Source organism: Thalassophryne amazonica, chromosome 16 (genome assembly GCF_902500255.1).
Source record: "Thalassophryne amazonica chromosome 16, fThaAma1.1, whole genome shotgun sequence".
In the NCBI taxonomy this organism is placed as follows: Eukaryota; Metazoa; Chordata; class Actinopteri; order Batrachoidiformes; family Batrachoididae; genus Thalassophryne; species Thalassophryne amazonica.
Window position 1 is genome coordinate 43331034 of NC_047118.1, and position 24449 is coordinate 43355482.

At 39.3% G+C, this 24449-nt stretch overlaps 1 protein-coding gene and 1 long non-coding RNA gene across 2 annotated transcripts in view; one reads left to right on the top strand and one right to left on the bottom strand.

The window, feature by feature from the left end:
* LOC117527508 (myosin-16-like) overlaps positions 1–24449 on the bottom strand; it is a 56557-nt gene that overhangs the window by 11969 nt on the left and 20139 nt on the right. The window contains exons 19-34 of the mRNA XM_034189895.1: positions 23561–23697; positions 23403–23484; positions 23101–23274; positions 22212–22292; positions 12717–12863; positions 12461–12565; positions 12106–12192; positions 11881–12026; positions 11639–11729; positions 6516–6572; positions 4378–4464; positions 4048–4293; positions 1777–1894; positions 1560–1687; positions 518–714; positions 219–351 (exon numbers count right to left, since the gene is read on the bottom strand). Of these exons, the coding sequence (XP_034045786.1) occupies positions 219–351; positions 518–714; positions 1560–1687; positions 1777–1894; positions 4048–4293; positions 4378–4464; positions 6516–6572; positions 11639–11729; positions 11881–12026; positions 12106–12192; positions 12461–12565; positions 12717–12863; positions 22212–22292; positions 23101–23274; positions 23403–23484; positions 23561–23697 (2016 nt within the window). The remainder of the gene's footprint in view (positions 1–218; positions 352–517; positions 715–1559; positions 1688–1776; positions 1895–4047; positions 4294–4377; positions 4465–6515; positions 6573–11638; positions 11730–11880; positions 12027–12105; positions 12193–12460; positions 12566–12716; positions 12864–22211; positions 22293–23100; positions 23275–23402; positions 23485–23560; positions 23698–24449) is intronic.
* LOC117527509 lies at positions 3508–10410 on the top strand. Its single transcript, XR_004565546.1, has 3 exons — positions 3508–3623; positions 6266–6270; positions 10399–10410. It is a non-coding gene; the product is annotated as an uncharacterized LOC117527509 (long non-coding RNA).

Below are 24449 nucleotides of genomic sequence, written 5' to 3' on the forward strand. Positions count from 1 at the left end.
AGCATTCCCATCATGGACAGTTAATCCATTTATATTTTAGGAGAAATATTTGACACCAAAATCAAGATTATAATATAACCAGTTCAAAAATCTGCTCGGAGTGAACCTTGTAGGATTTTAGGTGATGCACCACTGGAAATTTTGTTGCAGCAGCATTGGTCATTGATATTAGCTTTGTGTTCTAGATGTTGACTTCCAGAAGCTGTGTTTGTGTTTACCTTCTCCAGGTCTATGGTGAGGTCCTCCACCTCTCCTTGCAGCCTCTGCTTCACCTTCTCCAAGCTGGCAGCTCTGGCTTGTGCAGTTTCCGCAGCCTCCTCAGCCTCCTGAAGGCGTGCTGCCAGTTTGCGCCTGAAGGAGAACAAGACATCTGATTGTCACTGATAAATAATATGCCAGTTGTACCAGATGGCCCCTCCATACAGTCTGGTTCTGCTTGATGTTTTTTCTTTGTAAAAAGGACTTATTTTGTTCGAGCAGACTTCATTTTTGAAAGCGTACGTTAAAATCAACTCACTTAGTCTCTTCCAGCTCCTCGGTGCGGTGGATGGCGTCTGTCTCGTACTTGCTCCTCCAGGAAGTGACATCAGCATTGAGCTTGGACACCAAACGCTGCAGCTCACTCTTGGCCTCAGACTCCTCCTCCAGCTGCTCCTTCAGCAGGGAGAGGTCATGCCGAGCATTGGCCAGCCCGACAACTGCTGTGTTACGTCCCTGAGAGGAGAAAGAGGTCAAGTTTATGCCAACCCGTGCATATGTGCACAGTCAATCTCATATGCAGTTTGGATTGTGTAAATGGTCAGCTGTATGCGTTGACTTGTTGTAGATCCGTTGCATCACCAGAAAACCTTTCACTTCTGTCATCTATGGAGTCTGACATCTAAACAGCACTGCACCAGGTTCCAGCAAGCATGACTGATTGTTCTTTGTCATGTCACACCCAAAATTAATTAACAGTCGAAATGCAACCCTTTTGCATCTTGGATTTTGTGCTCATATTATGCGTTATGGAGTTGGACCCGCCCCCACTAAATGCTTTAGACCAGTGGTGTCCAAACTATTCCAGAAAGGGTCGAGAGGGTGCAGGTTTTCTTTGCAGCCACTGAATTCAGCAGGTGATTTCAGTTAACATCACTTTGAGCAGGTGGGATGAGTTCATCAGTGAAATCACCTGCTGGAGTCAGTGGCTGCAAAGAAAACCTGCACCCTCTCGGCCCTTTCTGGAATAGTTTGGACACCACTGCTTTAGACTGTACACTGTAGATCATCCAGATTGGACCCCATGTTTTCAGTACTGTTTCTTAGCAAGATGTCTCAAAATCAGATTTATAAATTTCACATTTTACAGAGCGGTAGGTTTTTAGTCAAGGGAAAATTTATTTGATTTCGAGTCAAAATTATTTGTAATTAATGTTTTCATAAGGATCTGTCATTCATTTCTTTGTGTTTTGTTTGTTTTGGTTGTGCTTTGGTAAAACAGCGCCCCCTGTGTGTCCTCTCATTTCTCAGGACCAGCTTTCGTCATGTGACATGTTTGGGTATGTCCCCAGTGTATCTACCCTGCTCTCCTCCTCCACTTGTCTCTTGAGCTCGTCGACCTGCAAGGTGAGCGAAGCCTTCAGTCGGGTCACCTGGTTCAGCTTACTCTGTGCCTCCTCCAGCTCTCTGCTCAGATCGCTGTTCTCAGCTACACAAAACGCAAACATGTCAAAGAACACAGAGCCAAAGCGCTACACCGTGTTACCGCCTGTACGCGGTGTAGTAGTGTGTTCTCACCACTCAGATGGATTTTGGCAGTGGTGAGCTCAGTTTGATTGCGCTCCATTTCTGCCAGGCGAGCATTGGCCTCCGCCAGGTTGTCCTCCAGCTTGTGGACGTGAGCCTCAGAGTTCATCTGCATATACAAACACCCATGGACACAAAACCAAGGACACCTGTGAGTCCACATTCAGATAGTGTGTGACACTTTTTATCCATCAGCCCATCAGGAGTGCAGTTGTTGACATGTATACGATGGTACATCGTGTGCACATCTTTCCCTCACTTTCCACACATTTGTCAGAAAATGGGTTGACCCACCGTCTACTAGACAATTTCACGATATGTTTGGACCTGAATGATTTGAGGCTCCTAAGGCCATGGTGACAATAAACACTGCTGTACATGACCAATTGTTAGCAAACCTGGTACACTCTAAAAACGGAACTGCTGTCTCAATGAGAAAAATTGATATAACAATTTGCATAGAGTTATTTAAACTTAGTTATTTCAGTTTTCAACTTAGAAAAACTACAAGACTGCTCTAGTTAAGTTGAAATAACTTTTTAAAAAAATCTATGCAAATTGTTACATCACTTTTTTTTGAGACAGCGGTTCATTTTTAGAGTGTATGTTTATTAAGGAGCCCAAATTTGAATAAACTAGGTAACAGTACCCACGGGCATGGAGACAGTAAGGACTATAGCAAGCTGACCTTTTACTCTGAATACTTTAACCCCAACATTTGGCAAAATTGATCTTGCCAAGGTAATTCTGGAACCCACCTACATATGTGTGCAAAGTGTGGAATGAATTGGACTGAAAAATACCAACATATTGACCCCAGTGACCTTGATCCCAATGACTGACCTTTGGTCAATTTGATCTCACCTTGGCAATTCCAGAATCCACTTTAATATATGTACCAAGTTTGGTGGACACTGAAGTGAAATTCATAATTGTGATATTTGACCTCAATGACCTTAGCCTTTGCCAAAACAAACCCTTTAAGGCCAATTCTGGACTCAGCCTTTATCCACATACCAAGTTTGGTGGAAATGAGGGAGGGAGGGATACAGGAATAAACTTACAAAAAGTGCAAAAACTCCAAGAAACTTGATGATTTGGGGATTAGAAGGTTTGGTTGAGTGGAAGAGTTTCTCTACCTCAGATGCCAAAAGGCATTATGGGAAAATGAGTCTCCACTCATCACTGATTGGCTGGTTTATTATATGTTAAAACCAATCCAGTAGATGGGTCAAAATTCATTTCATTTTCATTTATTTATATAGCGCAAAATCACAACAAGGTTGCCTCAAGGCGCTTCACACAAGTAAGGTTAGACCTTACTTATACTATGCACTCTATGCATAGAAATGCATAGAGTGCCTGCCCAAATATCACACAGTCGTTGTGCTGAATCCCAGTTAACAAACAGAATTTTCAGTTTTGCAAATGCCTTTTTTTACAAATGAAAAAATGATATATTTTACAAAGCTGCTTGATTTGCTCCACCATGACCTGAAGCTGGATAAGTGGAGGAAAAATGACGTGCTAAATATTCATTAGGCCAGTGCTGCTTTCGATCTTTGCTGTGCAGGAACGGCATATTCCTGAACAATGTGGGTCACCAAAAGCTGCTGAGAGAAATTTGATTGGTCCATATTTTTTATTTGCACCACCACATCCATTCTGCAGACCAACCTCTGTCTCAGTGCTAACTTTATCAGGAGATCTAACAACCTTTTGACCTTCCCTAGCGACTAAAAATCCTATCTAGCAACTAGCAACAAATCTGGTGACTTATATTCCACATAAACCGGTCAGTTTAGTAAAAATGGTATTGTTTGGAATGTTCTGGAATTGTATGGAATGTTGATGTTGATGTTGGAGATGCAGGGAAGGAGCAGACGTTCTCTGCAGGTGACCGTGCAATCTTAAATTTTTAATAAAAGTTTGACAGTAATCATTATAGTGAAGTCTACACTTTAAATTTATGTTAAGCTTTTTCAGATTTTTTTTTTGTCCAGTTTAAAACATTGTGTGAAAAGTAATCAAAGGTAATAAATTACATTACTCTGATGAACTAATTAAAATAGTTACATTACTTATTACATTTTTAACAGGATAATGTAATCTGTAATCTATTACATTTCTAAAGTAGTCTTCTGCACTCAGACCCTACTAGACATTTTTGGGAAATGTGAAAAAAATTCCAAAATGTTGTTTTCAGCAGCAGCAATTACCTTAAAAGTACTTTGGGTTTACGACACAAATTCATTGTCGTACCTTTGCTTTCTGAGTGACCTCTATGGTGACGTTGAGGTCTTCGATCTCAGCCCTCATGCTCTGTTTGTCCTTCTCCAGTTTGACCTTCAGCCTGGTCAGGTTCTCCAGCTGCTCACCTAGTTCAGCCATGGCATCCGAGTGCTTCTTCCTCAGCCCCGCCGCTGTGGCCTCAGACTGGAGCGCCGCCTCCTCCAGCTCACGCCTTAACTTCAGCAGGTCTGCCTCCCGCTTCCTGTTCTGCTCGATCTAAAAGGCCAGACACAGGTAACGTTTTAGGGGTTTGACAGGGTAACGGTCCCATTGGAGTTAAAGGTTGTGACTCAAACCCACCTGGGCTACCGTGGCTCCTCCTGCCTCTTCCAGTCGATCACTGAGGTCATCGAGGTCTCGAGACAACTCTGCACGCTGTTTCTCCACCTGTCAGGCAGCACAGAGAATCGTATTGATCCTGTGGTGGTGATCGGTCATATTCCACCTGTCGGGGTGTCTGGATTTCAAAAGTAGCAGCTGAGATATTTGCCGTGTTTCAGTTAAAGGGTCATATTGTGCAAAAATTAGTTTCTAGCTGCTTTTTAAAATTAAATATGTTTCCTTTTTGTCAGGGTTTTAGATTTTGTCATGTTGTCTGTTTTATTTTTTGGTCTGTTTTGGTATTTTTTGTTCATTAGTTTTCTTTGTGTGTTTATTCTCTTGCTGGGGTTTTTCTGCTTGGGTCTGTCTTTCCCTATCTCTCTTATCTGTCTCTTGGTTCTTGTTGGTGGGCGTGTCACTCTCTCTGGCCACACCCTTGTTCTGGTGCTTTCCACGCACACCTGTTTGTAATTTGCAGCTCATCAGCTGGGGTTATATAAAGCTCACTGGGTGCTGTAGTTCCTCACCAGATTGATGTGCCTTTTCTCCAGCTCTGTTTTTTACGTGCCATAGTCCTACCTGCCTCATTGTGTTCCTGACCTCCTGCCTGTTTGATCGACCACACCTTAGCCTGATGGTTTTTGTACTGCTGTGTTTTTTTGGACTGCCTACTCGTGTAGTGACCACTGCCAACCTCCGTAGTAAAGCCTTTTAAAAACCAGAGCTGCTTGTTCGAGCCCTGCATTTATTTCCAACCATTCCTGACCAACCCGTCTGACACTTTTAAATATCCTCAGTGACCCACAATTCTCCCCGAGTATAATATAAAATCTCCTGCAAGAAGCCTGAAAGAGCTCATTACCCAAGGTCATCAAATATAGTCATCGGGTAATGTGAAGAGTTTGCTTCCGTCCGTCTGTCTGTCTGTCTGTCCGCCTGTCCGTGCATAGCATAAGTCCAGTTCTATTACTGCCAGAGTCTTCAATTCCACAGGGAACATTCTTGGGACACAGACTTTGGACAAGTTAAAAGCTGGTTAACCTTGACATATTTTAAGAGGTATTTTAATCTGTTCCATTTTTTGTTTTGAATGGCGGAGGTAGCAGCCAATTAGAGTAGAGCAGCACCGTGACATACAGTGGCAGGTCTCTGTAAAACCACTTAATTCATGTGTTTATATAACATGTTTCTTATATATTCTGTACAAGCTAGCGAGAAATAAACACTTCTAAAACTGAAAACTCTGTTTTTGGAACCTAATAACACCTTTGAAGTGAATTAAAAGACATTTAGCGGACATTAGCATGATGATGTCACAGGCTGGTCTAGCTAGCTGAAAACTCCATTTTGTTTGTGTGTAAATATAACATCTTTGTCATACCGTATATTAAATAAAAGATAGTGAGAAATAAACACGTCTAAAACTGAAAACGCCCTTTTTTTGATAACCTGATAAGACATCTAGACCGATTTACAAGACATTTTGTGGACGTCAGCGTGCACACTAACTTCCGCTAACTCAAAGCTAACTTCCACTCTTGTCAGAAGCTCAAGAACGTAAACATTGTTTATGATTCATTGACTGATTGACACAGGGCTAAGTAAAACAATTGGTTCTTAATAATTAATGTAAATAACAATAAATGTATAATATTTTATATATATATATATATATATATATATATATATATATATATATATATATATATATATATATATATATATATAAAAACATCACAGAAGTCCATATTTGATCTCCTGCTTCCTCTATGTCAAACATTCAGTGAGTGTGAAACACCTATAAAATATCAGAAAAAGGCAGATAGTTCAACTACTGCATCACTTCTACTCCACTTACTTTGACAAGGGGGCGTGGCCACCGGCAGATCTTTTACATTTAAAGCAACAGACACAGCCGTTTTTTTGTTTGTTTGTTTGTTTGTTTGTTTTTTTGTCATTTACAAAATGTCCCCTCTAGTTGTATGAGATTTTTTTCGACTACAAACTAAAATATCTGTTTCTAAGTTGCACAGTGTCAGATATTCATTTGCTGAAAAGTTGCATTGTGGGACCTCTTTAAAGTCTGTATAACTGTGGATTAACTGTGCAATCTGTACCTTGGCTCTCATGGCCCGTTCAGCTTCTAGCTCCTCCTCCAGCTCCTCAATGCGGCCCTGAAAGAAGAAAACAGAAGGAATGAAGATCTGTAAGACTGCATATAGCAATAACCAGACACGGCTAATAAATTAATCACCTCTCACCATTTTCAAGAAGTAACGTACATCCCTATGGACTGTACAGACAATGCATCTCTTTTCTCTTTGACACTTAGAACCAATAATTATTGGTTTAAGTGTATGTTGATGATATACAAACAGACTTTGATTGAAAAACTCAGTTTTTAAGGTATGTATCTGTGTCACTGTATTCCTGATGATGCACTGAGACAACGAGGTCACTGTGCTGCTGATCAGTATACACTGAGCTGATCATCTACTCTCAGAACATTAGCAATAGAAGTTTGGGGCACATACTTTAAAATGGAATAGAATCTGTGTCACCCCAAATTGATCACTGGTTCCATCCTGACCACCCCACTGAAAATTTCCTGGCTCCACCAGTGAGTTACCAAGCTGTTGCTGTCCGACAATCATCACCCAAATCATATAAAAAATCACAAAGTTTTCCACATTTTCTTAATGATACTTAGGATTTTGCAGTGCAGACATCTGGTGTGAACAGGTTTTACTGAGAAGTTTTAACTGCAGCAACGAATCGTGCAAATGGATTTAAAGCACTGAGTGAAGCTGTGACCTTATTTTTTAACTTATTTATTTACTATACTTCCATAACCAGCAGCATTCCTAACAGGTGCATTTAAAGTCAGTCAAGTCAAAGTCAAAAAAAATTTTATTCAGGAATTAAAGGCCTTCCGGCCCACAGTTCCACAACTTTTTTCTTTTTTTTACTTAAAGTCAGTCAATCAATATTTGAACACATCACCTAATACCAACATTGATCAAAGGTTAATCACATCATCTTTTACACATCTACATGCGACACGGTAAGTAACAGGATGCTGGCCTTTTTAGTTTTGGAGTTATCACGTGAAAAATATGAACGAGGTCTGTGAGAAAAGTATCGTACCTTTTTATTTTTTTCAAAAACTATATGGATTTGATTCATATGTTTTTACATCAGCCAAGCTTGAACCTTCGTGCGCATGCGTGAGTTTTTCCACGCCTGTCGGTTGCATCATTCGCCTGTGGGCAGGCTTTGAGTGAGCACTGCTCCACCCCTCTCATCGTCGTTTCATTGCGAGGAAATGGCGGAATGATTTGGGCTTTTTTTCCATCAGACTTTTTTCAGAAACTGTTAGAGACAGGCAGCTGGAAACCATTCGAAAAATTTATCTGGCTTTCGGTGAAAATTTTAAGGGCTTCACAGAGAATAAGGAGTGTTACTACAGCTGTAAGGACGGCCCACAGTGGTGCACGGCGCGCCGCGCTCCGAGCCGCTATCGAGAGGCAGAAACCACCACATCATTTCTAAACGGATCGCTGTGTGGAGCCGGGACCGTTGTGTGCAATTTCTCTGGTTATCACAAGAGCTGGACATCAGCCATTTTCCAGCAGATTTCACTTTTAACAAGAGATTTTGTCATGGAAAGCCGCGCGGAGGCTTCGCGCATCACAACCGATTCGCTGATGAAGCGAAACAAAGGAACACCTCCGTTTCGGAGTGTTAAAGGACAAGTTGGGACATGCCTATCTCGGCTTTCAGTGCTTACCAGTCGAGTGAGTATAAGAGAAATTGTGGAGAGCTGGGCTTGTCCTCTGGCACTCCGAAACGGAGGTGTTCCTTTGTCTCGCTTCATCAGCGAATCGGTCGTGACGCGCGAAGCCTTTCCATGACAAAATCTCTTGTTAAAAGTGAAATCTGCCAGAAAATGGCTGATGTTCAGTTCTTGTGATAACCAGAGAAAGAGCACACGATGGTCCCGGCTCCGCACAGCGATCCCTTTAGAAATGATGTGGTGGTTTCTGCCTCTCGATGGCGGCTTGGAGCGTGGCGCACCGTGCGCCATTGTGGGCCATCCTTAAAGCTGTAGTAACAGTCCTTATTCTCTGTGAAGCCCGTAAAATTTTCACCGAAAGCCAGATAAATTTTTCGAATGGTTTCCAGCTGCCTGTCTCTAACAGTTTCTGAAAAAATTCTGATGGAACAAAGCCCAAATCATTCCGCCATTTCCTCGCAATGAAACAACGACGAGAGGGGTGGAGCAATGCTCACTCAAAGCCTGCCCACAGGCGAATGACGCAACCGACAGGCGTGGAAAAACTCACGCATGCACACGAAGGTTCAAGCTTGGCTGACGTAAAAACATATGAATCAAATCCATATAGGTTTTGAAAAAAATAAAAAGGTCCGTTACTTTTCTCACAGACCTCGTATATCCTCTCTGACTCACTCAGATTACTAGCATGGAATATATCATGATCTCTCTGCAGAAAAACATTCAGCTTCCTGTAGGTGCAATCACAAACCCTGCAACAGATTCTTTGACATTTGAATCTTCTTTCACATGACTTCATGTAGCACTTTTAAAATTCTACTTGTGTAGTGACTCTAAGAGCAACATGTAAACTATATATGTATGGAGATTTTTAAAAATCTGCACAGTAAACATGAGAATGGGCACTTTAGGTGATGGTCAAGAGTGAAACATGGTGGGCTTGTGAGTTGAATTTTGAATTTTTATTTGGTGCACACACAAATTCAGAACCACAAAACACACCAAAGAAGACAAAGAAGAAAAAAACAAAAAGAAAAAAAAATCCAACAATGCACCCGAACGGGTGTAGGCAGAAGCAAAGAGCTTATAAACAAACACCTACCCCTTTAACTAAAAGTACAAATTATACATATGTATATAAAACTATACATATGCCTCATACAAAGTATAAATTGATCACAGAGCTAAAGTTTCAAAGATGCAAACATACAAGCAGCAGTGCACCATAAACAAGACAAAATAAATGAACCTAATTTGACATATTATAGCAAGCAATCAAATAGTTTCTGTAGAGTCTTTTAAGGGCAACCAAAGTACCAAGAGATTTTATGTTATCTGGGCAATTGTTCCAAATATTGACACCTTTAACAGAAACACAATGACTGTGTTGTGACCAGACAACCCTTAAATCAAATCCCATTCAGACTGGAAAATGACTTATGGTGTTCCTGGTGAGCACCTTGTAAAGTGCTTTGAGCATGAAAGCACTATATAAATACAGTCTGTTTATTATAATGTGCAGTGCTAATGTATTAGTCTGTTATCCACTTGTGCACCATTGTCTGCACATCTGTAATTGCATCAAGAAGGGCATCGAGTGTAAATCTTGTGCAAAACCAACATACAGATCCAAACCACTGTCTTGCTCAGTGTGGCTGCAGTGGCCAAAAGAAATTAATTTTCATTATTATATACAGTCTGCATGCGTAATGATCAAGACCAGATGTTAAACTTTAATGCCTGCTGTGTGTTCAGTTAAATATTTTATCTTTATTCTGCTTTGATGGCTCCCTTTGGAGCCTTTAGTGTAAATGACTTTGAAAGCCTTAATATGAACATTATAATTTTTCTGACTGTAAAGACGAAGCTGCAGTAGGAATCAGCACTGATGATCATTTGTAGTTGTGATGAAATACTGAATTCTTAATGCTATCAGCGCAGTTTCACAGATTATTGTAAATGAATGATTTATTCACTGGCACTATGGGGCGCGCTAACAAGCTGCAGTCATCTCTGCTGGAAACTGTCACCCCAGTCTGTCGTATTTCTCTTCTTCGCTGTTCTTTTTGTTGAGACAGGGGTGGAGCCAACACAGGCGTTCACATGCCAACAGCTGATTAAGGTCAATACTGCTTTTGTGCGTCAGAGAATACTTCAGACTGTACACATCTGCACAGTTTCTCATTCATTTAGATTTTAAAAAGTAGAAAAGACAGATTAATTTAATAAAATTAGTGATAAATATGCATATGCATGTTTCAGCTTTCGTGCAAACATAGTCTTGTATGTGTCTCCTGGAGTCTTTCTTCTGCAAGATGATATTAAAGTAAGTTGCAGAGACGTTTTTGAGGGGAGAAGGATATCAGGTCTGAAACCCTGCCAATAAATTACACACACACTGATGACCGAAGCAAAGATTTGTCATAATTTGAACCAGTTAGGCCCTTCTGACATTCACTAGTGGTTCTTAAAGAAGCCCTCAAGGATCACCTAACCTACACATTTTCCATTTCTCCCTGCTCTGTCACAAGCTGATTAGCTAATCAGTTATGCAACTTATCAAGTAATAACAGACACCCAGTTTGAGAACTAGTGGAAGCACTAGTGGGTTGAAATGTGTGGAAAAAAAGCTACAATATGTTGCGCAATGCAGGTGATCCCAAAAAAAGTACTTCTGATAAGGCATCACATGTAGGCAAGGATTTGGGAGACAGTCAACTGTATCTTTCAGTGTTTTCAATGATAGGACAATGGAAATTCCATCATCGTTGGCTGTGAGAGCAGCAGCCACACACCATGGTGGTACGTGCCACTGAAAACATTTTCTATCAAGGACAAACCTTATTAAGGCCTGTGCCAGTGTATTATTGCTGCATGCCAAATTTAAGAAGGTCAGTTTGAAAATATTCTTTCAGGCAGGGGATTCCCTTCATTCATGAGGGAGATGGGAAGCTTCGCTACATGGAGAAGTGATTGCCCGCCCCCTTCAGTCAGTCATTTTCTACCTCCTTCTCCTTCATCTCTCAACTCAAAAGACTCTTATTGCTTGAAAACACTCAATGAAACAACTGCTGCAGAAAATGAAGGTTTGAAACTCCAAATGAACTCTGTGTTTCAGATAAGTCACTGTTTCAAAATGCTTCAAAGAATAAACAGAACAATTGCTGCACAAAATTATGTTATTTCAAAAGAATGAACTAATTACTTCAGAAAATGGTTTACTGTCTCCCAATGATCAAAGTAATAAATGAAATATTTATTTAAAAATGATTCTGACTGATAATATTTCAAACACTACAATAGAAGCATTCAAAGCCTCCTTGGACCCAGTGTCCAGTAGTTAATATATTTTACCAGTGTTATCAGCTATTTTAAAGTTTGGTGGAATGAAAATCACTTATTGCAATAGATCATATTTTATTTTATTGTATTTATTTTATTTACCTGGTGCTCTTTGAGCTTGCGGGTGAGCATTGAGCTGAGCGACTGTTCGTCCTCCAGCTTTGCATTCATGTTATTGATCTCAAAGTCTCTCCTGTATAGGGGACACACAGCGAGAGAAGAGAGTTGTAAAACATGTCACAAATTCAATTCAGCAGATCATCAAAGAGAATCAAAGCCAAAGACACTAAGTTCTTTCTGGAGCTTTATTGAACTTCTCAGTTTGAGTGTTTGTTTCTTCTCACTTCTTGATGACTTCCTCCAGGTCGAGTTTCGCATTCTCCATCTCAGTGAGGTTTTCTATCGTCATCTTCAGGTCTCCCTCCGCCTTCCTCCTCGCTTTCTCTACCTCCGCCCGGATCCTCTTTTCCTGCTCCCAACTGTCCTCCAGCTACACAAATTAAACACATATTATTTCAATGTTTCATCCAAGTGTAGAAGCATTTCTGTGAAAACAAACAGACTCGAACCTCATTCACTTGGGAGTTGAGTTTGCTGTTGGTTTTGGTCAAATGATTGACTTTGTCCTCTTCAGTTTGGAGATCCTCCAGAGTTTTCTTCATAAAATAAACAGTAAATCATATAAGTAGGTAGGTAATTACAGCAAGTAAACTTAATTTTTCTGCTGTTTATTAAAATAAATAAAATTGCAGAAAGTGAGGACTGTAGATATTGGAATAATGGATTTTTTTAATGCCAGTTATTTGCTGTGTATGTGTATAAATGTGTGACACATGCATGTATGCATTCATTGCATGGTGCATGCATTCATTGTATGTGTGGATGTATTTGTTGCATGCATGTATGCATTTGTTGTGTGCATACCTGTTGCAGTTCCTCCAGAGCTCGTTTTTCTTTCTGCAGTTTGCTAATATGATCATCTCGCTGAGTCAGGTCACCAGTCAGATTCCGCACCTTGAAGTCAAGACCCTGGAAGCAAAATTGAATACAATTCTTGATTGAGATTTTCATATAGTTTCCTATGTTTGTGTTCTTTAAACCACCTCTCCATTCATTCAAAGGTTTGCACTGAAATATCTGGTATAATAAATGACATATGCTTCCTCCTCTCTTCTTCTACCTGTCTCTCCTTCTCACTCTTGGCCAGTGTGGACTCCAGAGACTCCAGGTCTTGCTTCAGCTCAGTCAGTTCCCCCTCCAGCTGCCTCCTCTGGGTGTGGAGGGATGACGTGTTGCCTTCTTCTTCCTCTAAGCGCTCATGCAGATCCTAAATTCACAGTTCTATTAGCCTCCTTACTCCACAGTTGGTTTTATCAATGTTTTTGAGGTCCTCAAAAGGTCAACCTGTAAGCATTAAAATGTAAATATGCCAACCCAGTCTCACGGCAAGTTGTGATTCAGCAGCACGAAATATACCTTAATCTATCGGTTTGTGATATTGTGATGAAAAGCGCCTCATTTTCTTCACGGAAGCACAAATTCATTCTAATTCATTCTGTGATGGCTGCACAAAATTAAAAGTGAAGTGGGGGGGTCGGGGTGGTTATGGTTAGGGTGGGGGGGGGGAAGAGTAAAGATTAGGTTATGGTTAAGGTTAGGGTTGAGAGTAGGAGTAGGGTTAGGAATAGTGAGTTTTAAAAAAAAACTGTCACGAAAATGTGGCTCATTTCGTCAAGAGAGCACAAAAAAAAAAAAAACTTGAGACTGGGCTGAAATATGTACATGAGAAAGAGAAGTGTTGGAGCAACTTAAAAAGTACTTCAATTGGTGATGCTCAAATAAGTTAGGGGAAGCCAAATTAACAAGTAATACTTACACAAAATTTTTCAATTCATTTAGACAAACTTAATTTATTTCAGTGTTACCAAGTGGAGCAATTCAATCAGGCTTTTTCTGTTTTCAGTATGGGCCTGTTTATTATTAATATTAGTGGAAAAAATTGTGGACCAATTTTATGTAATTTGGGGAAAGAATGCTACAGAAGCAAAGGAAGAACCCATAAAATTTTGGTGATCTGGATCCAGAGGCAGATCCAGTTGTTTTTTAAAAATTATGTCGGTATTTGTTTGTGGGTTTTAATAAACTAAAGCATAAATGTCAGTAAAAGCCCATGCAATAAAATTAAACAGGCCAGCGTGTGGTGATCATGGTTGCCCATGAATGTGATCTAGCATGTAGTTTGATGGCATAATGAACTGGACACTGGCACTATATCCACTCAGTGGTACACTGTATGTATTAAATGTATTCCGATACAGTTACTAGTTACCTGTTGAAAAATGTAATCAGTAACGTAATCCAAGTACCATAATATTAAAGTAATGTAATTTGATTACTTTCAATTACTTCTGGATTACTCCAATATCAAATATGCTAATACAGACAAAAGAAACTAAATAGAAATAGTCTTGACCACATAGTACAGTTTATTAAGCAAAAATAAAACTTTCTTTTACATGGCATGCTCTGTTTTACTTCACATTATGAATTAAGAGCGCCACAATATTGTTTTAAACACACCCAGTGTTCACCTGCTAAATGTTCAACAAAAAATGCCAAACAAATGAAGGATAATGAAAACTCAGGTGGTGGGCGGATGAATTTGTAATTAAAAGTGGCTTGCAGAACAATATACAAAACAAACAAAAAATTCTGCTACTTGTTCAGTAAACATAAAATTATCTTACTTTAGTCTTTCACATGGCATTCGCACCATGTTTAACATATCAGTCCACTTATTGAACTTTCAAAATAAGAACAAAAGCATAATGAAAACCATTAAATACTGTCAGTAAGGAGGCATGACAATATTTCCTTCCATAAGTAAGTGGTTTTGGTTATTCTTGTCACTTTTTCCATGATATTTGGATAATAAACAGCTGTATGTCTCCTGCCGTGTCGCCCGATGACACGGACCATTAACTCTTCACTTATGTCTAGTTGATATTTTCCACTGCTAGATCAATGTCTAGTTACAATACTTGTCGTTAGTGATTAAAATTGTTCGACAAGACTGGGATTTTTTTTATTTTTTATTTGCACCTTAAAATAATGAGATTATATTGACCTGTGCTGTGCCGCTCACTGTCACACCCACACATAGAGATGTGTACCCACACCACTGACTTCATGAATGAAACTCGGTCAATAACGGATAATTGTGTAAAAATATAATATATATATAAATGTATTGTAATGGTTTCAGGAGCTGTGTTGAACAGCAGCTGCAGGACGCCTCAGCTCAGCAGCTTGAACAGCAAAGATCCGTGTAACTTTCCACACTAATATTTGGGAATGTGTGGGTGTCAGAGTAAGTTTAATACTTTCCTGAAATAATTTAATGTAATTTAATTTTACTGGCTCAATATCCAGGTCAAAATGACATTTTTAACACGTATTTTGCGAGCATTTTTCTGAGTGTGTTCAGTCACGGATCTCCATTAAAAATGCATTAACATCCGGGTACTTCATCAATATTTTGCCCGGTTAGGAGACGTCATGTCGCTGTTCATGAAGGGACGTTTTTCGTCAAAGAAAAAAAATATTATATACAGATAATATTGTATCACTTCCTGTTCCGGAGCACAGCGGTGTTTTTCTGTATCTGTTAGCTGTTTAATCTGCGCAGTTAGATTGATCTAGTTATCTAGATTACGATTTGTTTCCCATTGTAATCTTTACATGCCTTAACTAAAGCACTCCTTCTGCTGAATCACCTCTAAATTATTTACACATTATTCACTTTGTGTGTTTTAGGAATCTGTTAGCTTAGCGTAGCTACTAGCTCTTAGCCGGTTTAGCATGGCAGCTTCTCCTGTCTCTCCCGCACTTTTCTGCTCTGGGTGTGAAATGTTTAGTTATTCCTCAGCCTCCTTTAGCAGTAACGGTACTTGTAATAAGTGTAGCTTATTCGTAGCTTTGGAGGCCAGGCTGGGCGAATTGGAGACTCGGCTCCGCACCGTGGAAAATTCTACAGCTAGCCAGGCCCCTGTAGTCGGTGCGGACCAAGGTAGCTTAGCTGCCGTTAGTTTCCCTCTGGCAGATCCCGAGCAGCCGGGAAAGCAGGCTGACTGGGTGACTGTGAGGAGGAAGCGTAGCCCTAAACAGAAGCCCCGTGTACACCGCCAACCCGTTCACATCTCTAACCGTTTTTCCCCACTCGACGACACACCCGCCGAGGATCAAACTCTGGTTATTGGCGACTCTGTTTTGAGAAATGTGAAGTTAGCGACACCAGCAACCATAGTCAATTGTCTTCCGGGGGCCAGAGCAGGCGACATTGAAGGAAATTTGAAACTGCTGGCTAAGGCTAAGCGTAAATTTGGTAAGATTGTAATTCACGTCGGCAGTAATGACACCCGGTTACGCCAATCGGAGGTCACTAAAATTAACATTGAATCGGTGTGTAACTTTGCAAAAACAATGTCGGACTCTGTAGTTTTCTCTGGGCCCCTCCCCAATCGGACCGGGAGTGACATGTTTAGCCGCATGTTCTCCTTGAATTGCTGGCTGTCTGAGTGGTGTCCAAAAATGAGGTGGGCTTCATAGATAATTGGCAAAGCTTCTGGGGAAAACCTGGTCTTGTTAGGAGAGACGGCATCCATCCCACTTTGGATGGAGCAGCTCTCATTTCTAGAAATCTGGCCAATTTTCTTAAATCCTCCAAACCGTGACTATCCAGGGTTGGGACCAGGAAGCAGAGTTGTAGTCTTACACACCTCTCTGCAGCTTCTCTCCCCCTGCCATCCCCTCATTACCCCATCCCCGTAGAGACGGTGCCTGCTCCCAGACCACCAATAACCAGCAAAAATCTATTTAAGCATAAAAATTCAAAAAGAAAAAATAATATAGCACCTTCAACTGCACCACAGACTAAAACAGTTAAATGTGGTCTATTAAACATTAGGTCTCTCTCTTCTAAGTCCCTGTTAGTAAATGATATAATAATTGATCAACATATTGATTTATTCTGCCTTACAGAAACCTGGTTACAGCAGGATGAATATGTTAGTTTAAATGAGTCAACACCCCCGAGTCACACTAACTGTCAGAATGCTCGTAGCACGGGCCGGGGCGGAGGATTAGCAGCAATCTTCCATTCCAGTTTATTAATTAATCAAAAACCCAGACAGAGCTTTAATTCATTTGAAAGCTTGACTCTTAGTCTTGTCCATCCAAATTGGAAGTCCCAAAAAACAGTTTTATTTGTTATTATCTATCGTCCACCTGGTCGTTACTGTGAGTTTCTCTGTGAGTTTTCAGACCTTTTGTCTGACTTAGTGCTTAGCTCAGATAAGATAATTATAGTGGGCGATTTTAACATCCACACAGATGCTGAGAATGACGGCCTCAACACTGCATTTAATCTATTATTAGACTCTATTGGCTTTGCTCAAAAAGTAAATGAGTCCACCCACCACTTTAATCATATCTTAGATCTTGTTCTGACTTATGGTATGGAAATAGAAGACTTAACAGTATTCCCTGAAAACTCCCTTCTGTCTGATCATTTCTTAATAACATTTACATTTACTCTGATGGACTACCCAACAGTGGGGAATAAGTTTCATTACACTAGAAGTCTTTCAGAAAGTGCTGTAACTAGGTTTAAGGATATGATTCCTTCTTTATGTTCTCTAATGCCATATACCAACACAGTGCAGAGTAGCTACCTAAACTCTGTAAGTGAGATAGAGTATCTCGTCAATAGTTTTACATCCTCATTGAAGACAACTTTGGATGCTGTAGCTCCTCTGAAAAAGAGAGCTTTAAATCAGAAGTGCCTGACTCCGTGGTATAACTCACAAACTCGTAGCTTAAAGCAGATAACCCGTAAGTTGGAGAGGAAATGGCGTCTCACTAATTTAGAAGATCTTCACTTAGCCTGGAAAAAGAGTCTGTTGCTCTATAAAAAAGCCCTCCGTAAAGCTAGGACATCTTTCTACTCATCACTAATTGAAGAAAATAAGAACAACCCCAGGTTTCTTTTCAGCACTGTAGCCAGGCTGACAAAGAGTCAGAGCTCTATTGAGCTGAGTATTCCATTAACTTTAACTAGTAAAGACTTCATGACTTTCTTTGCTAACAAAATTTTAACTATTAGAGAAAAAAATACTCATAACCATCCCAAAGACGTATCGTTATCTTTGGCTGCTTTCAGTGATGCCGGTATTTGGTTAGACTCTTTCTCTCCGATTGTTCTGTCTGAGTTATTTTCATTAGTTACTTCATCCAAACCATCAACATGTTTATTAGACCCCATTCCTACTAAGCTGCACAAGGAAGCCATACCATTATTTAATGCTTCGATCTTAAATATGATCAATCTATCTTTGTTAGTTGGCTATGTACCACAGGCTTTTAAGGTGGCAGTAATTAAACCATTACTTAAAAAGCCATCACTTGACCCAGCTATCTTAGCTAATTATAGGCCAATCTCCAACCTTCCTTTTCTCTCAAAAATTCTTGAAAGGGTAGTTGTAAAACAGCTAACTGATCATCTGCAGAGGAATGGTCTATTTGAAGAGTTTCAGACAGGTTTTAGAATTCATCATAGTACAGAAACAGCATTAGTGAAGGTTACAAATGATCTTCTTATGGCCTCGGACAGTGGACTCATCTCTGTGCTTGTTCTGTTAGACCTCAGTGCTGCTTTTGATACTGTTGACCATAAAATTTTATTACAGAGATTAGAGCATGCCATAGGTATTAAAGGCACTGCGCTGCGGTGGTTTGAATCATATTTGTCTAATAGATTACAATTTGTTCATGTAAATGGGGAATCTTCTTCACAGACTAAAGTTAATTATGGAGTTCCACAAGGTTCTGTGCTAGGACCAATTTTATTCACTTTATACATGCTTCCCTTAGGCAGTATTATTAGACGGTATTGCTTAAATTTTCATTGTTACGCAGATGATACCCAGCTTTATCTATCCATGAAGCCAGAGGACACACACCAATTAGCTAAACTGCAGGATTGTCTTACAGACATAAAGACATGGATGACCTCTAATTTCCTGCTTTTAAACTCAGATAAAACTGAAGTTATTGTACTTGGCCCCACAAATCTTAGAAACATGGTGTCTAACCAGATCCTTACTCTGGATGGCATTACCCTGACCTCTAGTAATACTGTGAGAAATCTTGGAGTCATTTTTGATCAGGATATGTCATTCAAAGCGCATATTAAACAAATATGTAGGACTGCTTTTTTGCATTTACGCAATATCTCTAAAATCAGAAAGGTCTTGTCTAAGAGTGATGCTGAAAAACTAATTCATGCATTTATTTCCTCTAGGCTGGACTATTGTAATTCATTATTATCAGGTTGTCCTAAAAGTTCCCTAAAAAGCCTTCAGTTAATTCTTTTCTTTTCTTTCTTTCTTTAATATTTATTTCATTCATTTAAAAGAAAAACAGAAAAGCAAAAAACAAAAGCACCACAATACCAGAATGAAAAGGAGCAGAAAGAAGAACAAGTCTTATGATTTCTGCCCCTTTTAACAATACAATCTTTCAGTATACAGCATCATAGTCAACATTATTTAACAGATTGCATTTCTTTAACTTGTCACATACCACTGACCCATTTCATAATTATGACCATTAATTAATAGATTACATCACTGACAGGTTACATTTAAACTTAAGACACTCCAAACATTATTAACAGTTTACTTTTTTTTTTTTTTGACTTTCTTGCAGCCCACTGACTTACTTCATAGTTTCATACTTACTTAATACATCTAATTTAATATGTTTTTTAAATAATTTAAGCGACCTTAATTCTTTAATTTCTTTATTAAGATTGTTCCATAATTTGACACCATTTACTGCAATACTCCTTTCCTTTACTTTGGTTCTAAATCTTGGTTTTTTAAAGACTTCTATTCCTTTCAATTTATAACTACTTACTCTTTTTTCAAACATATTTTGAATGTTTGTTGGTAAAGTATTTTTATTAACTTGGTACATCGTTTGTAATATTTTCAAATCAACTAAATCATGAAATTTAAGTACCCTATACTTAATAAACAATGGATTAGATGAATCTCTAAAACCACTGTTACTAATCACTTTTAAAGCTCTTTTCTGCAAAATAAATAAAGGTTGTATATAGGTTGCATATGTTGATCCCCAGATTTCTACACAGTAAGTTAAATATGGGACAATCAATGAATTGTACAATGTTAATAAACCATAACTATTTAATGAATATTTTACTTTATGCAAAACAGCAATGGCTTTCGCTATTTTTCCTTTTATGTAATTTATGTGTGACTTCCATGTAAGATCTTCATCAATCATGACTCCTAAAAATTTCATTTCTTTTACCCTTTGTATATCCATTCCATCTATTTGTAATGACACATTATTTTCTTTCGCTCTATCATTAAACAATATGAAATTTGTCTTATTAATATTTAGTGACAATCTGTTTATATCAAACCAATGTTTAACTTTTTCCAACTCTGTATTTATCACTTGTGCTACTTCCTGTATATCTGATCCAGAGTAAAACAGCGTTGTATCATCAGCAAATAAAATGCTGCCAAGCACATTGGATACATTCACAAAATCATTGATATACAAAATAAACAGTTTGGGTCCAAGTACCGATCCTTGTGGTACTCCATAAATAATGTTACACAATTCTGATTTGGTATTATTTATCTGAACAAACTGTTTTCTATTTTCTAAGTAGCTTTTTACCCACTGATGTGCAACACCTCTTATTCCATATTGTTGTAACTTGTGGAGCAATCTTGAGTGGTCTATAACATCAAAAGCCTTTTTCAGGTCAATAAAAATACTTACAAAATAATCCTTATTATCTATTGTTGTTGATATTTTCTCTATTAGTTCCATAATTGCCATAGCTGTCGAATGTTTTGTTCTGAATCCATACTGAGCATTATTTAAAATATGATGTTTCTCAATAAATTTATCCAATCTTGTTACAAAAACTTTTTCCATAATTTTAGAAAACTGTGGAAGCAATGATACTGGCCTGTAATTAGAAAAATTATGTTTGTCTCCATTTTTATATAATGGGACTACCTTAGCAATTTTCATTTCATCTGGAAAAACCCCAGTTGACAGAGACAGATTACAAATATAAGTAAATGGTTCAATAACAATTTCTATTATACTTTTTACAGTCATCATGTCTAAATCTTCATGGTCAGTTGATCTTTTGCTTACACAGTTTTTTACAATATTTCTTATTTCATCTTTTTCCACATTGTCCAGGAAAATACTATTGACCGTATTTACCAATGTGTAGCTAGAGTACTGACGGGGACTAGAAGGAGAGAGCATATCTCACCCATATTGGCCTCTCTTCATTGGCTTCCTGTTAATTCTAGAATAGAATTTAAAATTATTCTTCTTACTTATAAGGTTTTGAATAATCAGGTCCCATCTTATCTTAGGGACCTCGTAGTACCATATCACCCCAATAGAGCGCTTTGCTCTCAGACTGCAGGCTTACTTGTAGTTCCTAGGGTTTGTAAGAGTAGAATGGGAGGCAGAGCCTTCAGCTTTCAGGCTCCTCTCCTGTGGAACCAGCTCCCAATTCAGATCAGGGAGACAGACACCTTCTCTACTTTTAAGATTAGGCTTAAAACTTTCCTTTTTGCTAAAGCTTATAGTTAGGGCTGGATCAGGTGACCCTGAACCATCATTAATTTAATCATTAGTGATCGATCTCTGCTCCCCTCCACAGCATGTCTTTTTCCTGGTTCTCTCCCTCAGCCCCAACCAGTCCCAGCAGAAGACTGCCCCTCCCTGAGCCTGGTTCTGCTGGAGGTTTCTTCCTGTTAAAAGTGAGTTTTTCCTTCCCACTGTAGCCGAGTGCTTGCTCACAGGGGGTCGTTTTGACCGTTGGGGTTTTACGTAATTATTGTATGGCCTTGCCTTACAATATAAAGTGCCTTGGGGCAACTGTTTGTTGTGATTTGGCGCTATATAAAAAATTGATTGATTGATTGATTGATTGATTGATTGATTGATAATATCATAAAATGCATTAAAATTGTAATGCTGCGAAGTAATCCCCATTTTTACTAAATATACCTGTAATCTGAATAGGTCTTTTTTTTCTGTAACTGTAGCGGAATACAGTTACCTTTTTTTTGTATCCTAATTCCGTAACACCGTTACATGTATTCCATTACTCCCCAAACCTGCCCGTAGTATAACTTCACACTTCCTTGGTGCTTCTGGAAAATCTCCCAGTGGTGTCACAGCATTACAATGATATTACAGGCTCCACAGAAATGCAAGGTTTACCAAAATGTCAAAGTTCGGAATAGACAGAAAGAAGGAATTCTTGAATATCTTGAAAATCGCACCATAGATAAAACAAGACCAATGAAGGAATATTCTGGATCAGGGCAGACACTTTCCTGGATGGTTTAAAGTTTTCCAAGTTATGGACATTTCAAATCATCACTTTCCAGGATGCATATCTGTGAAACTGGAGAATGGGGCTTGGAGAGTTGGGGATAATGTGACTGATGAAACTGTTGTGTCTTGGTGGAGGTATGTGATCTGCTGTGTGCCGTTCTCTTTAATGTTACTGTACATAGAGCACAGAAAATCATATTACCTGCACTTTCTCCTCCAACTGGACCTTCTGGTGCATCAGCTGGGTGCAGCGCTCCTCAGCATCACCCAGGGTGTCTTGCTCCTATAGGAGATGAGTTAGTGAACGTTCAGGCATTTATTACCTCTGATGACCTTACAGGAGTTCACTTTTCACTCTGGGTACAGCAGTAAGCTTTAATAAAAAATTTAAAAAGATGACACCATAGGATACTGACAGCCTGAACATCTTTACCTCCTATGGTGCTATGGTCCTTATGTGTCTGCTGTTTCCTGTGTTCTTTCTTTGGTTGAGCTCTTATGATTAATAAATGGAATAGTTTTGACCATGTTGAAAACTTGGTCTCCAAAGTAATTATCAAACAAGGCCAGCATTATCCTTTATTGACCCTTACCCAAGTATAAGCTACCATACTATCATGTCCCTATTCAACGTTTCACATCAAAGAAAAATTCTAATCAGTCAGAAACATGAAACATTTGGGTTGATCAGCTGATGTTCAAAACAAACATCTGAATGGAGAAAAATACAGACTTAGTAACTTTGAACAAGACTGTTGTTGCCAGACATGCTGGTTTGAGTTTTTCACAAACTGTTGATCTACTTGGAGTTTCAGGCACAACCATCACTCTGGTCTACAGAGAAATTTCATACAAAAAAGAAACATCCATCAAGAAGATGTTCTGTGGGTTCAAAATTCCTTGTTGACCATAATGGTCAGAGAAGAATGGACAGAAAAGAAACTGAGGAACAACGGAAGAGTGGAAAGCCGTGCCTGGTCTGATCAGTCTTGATTTCTGCTGTGGCCATTCAGATGGTAGAGTAAGAACTTGGCATAAACAGCATGGAGCCATTGTGGCTTGTGTGTGAATTTGTGAGGATGGAGTCTTACCGCTGCCAGCGCCAGTGTGAGGTCGTTCTTCTCCTGCGACAGAGTCACCATCTTCTCATCCAGATCTTTGATCTTGCTCTCCAGCTCCTTGACCTTCTCCACAGCTGCCCTCAGCTCCTCTTCCTTAGCCTTGAAGATCTCTTCTTGACGAGCGACCATCAGCAGCGGCTTCACCTGGAGGGCACAAAGGACAGAGATGAGTGCATGTGTGTGTGTGTGTGTGTGTGTGTGTGTGTGTGTGTGTGTGTGTGTGTGTGTGTGTGTGTGTGTGTGTGTGTGTGTGTGTGTGTGTGTGGGTTTACCTTTGTGTAGAGTTTCCACCAGCCCCAGAAGCGTAGCTGAAGGAACTTCCTGACGTTGCGCTGTATAGCCATCAGTGCAATTCTGCATCACACACATAGAAATAATACATCAAAACCCGCTAAAAGAGCAGCTGTGAGCAAACCCGTCACACACTGACCGTCTGTCCACCATCTGCTTAAATTCAATCCTCATCAGAGTTCCTCTGAGGCGAGCCTGCAGCATGGTTATGATCTTCGCCAGCTGCTCGTCACGCATGTCCTCCAGCTTTGCCAGGACACCTGCACGGAAGAACACCTGGAGCAGGAGGAGGAGCAGGAGGAGAACAGACAGGTGAATAATGGAAGAGAACTGAAGAAATGTATGATGGAGAAATAAATCAATCATACACAGCACATTTATACACAACACGAATGAGTGGAATGTGGACAACTAGTAAAAGACAGTTTGCAAAAAAACTGGTGTGACATGCTGCTCTGTGCAAATATTCTAAGCACATTTAATGTGTTGAAAAACATTTGAAAATAATAAAATGCTGTTAAATATCTGATGAAAATGTGGGATCACTTTTTGTCTTTGAAAATACTTTATTGTTTTTAGGTGATAGACCTACATAATAAGTTTTAGATGTTTGCAGGTTGCATCAGTTGTTTTTTTATACATATATTGTCATGTACCAGCTCTATAATTGCACAGAACTATCACTTATTTGCTGGCTTGCAAATTCTTTAAAAATGCAGTTTGTAATCTCATAAACTGTTATTTTGTTTAATGAAAAGGGGAGGGGGGTGCTAATTTATTTTACTACTGACCTGCTGTCCAGTCTTTTGTTGCCCCGTCCCAACTTTTTTGAAACGTGTTGCAGGCATCCATTTCAAAATGAGCAAATATTTGCACAAAACAACAAGCGTTTATCAGTTTGAACATTAAATATCTTGTCTTTGTGGTGTATTCGATTGAATATAGGTTGAAGAGGATTTGCAAATCATTTTCTTCTGTTTTTATTTATATTTTACACAACGACCCAACTTCATTGGAATTGGGGTGGT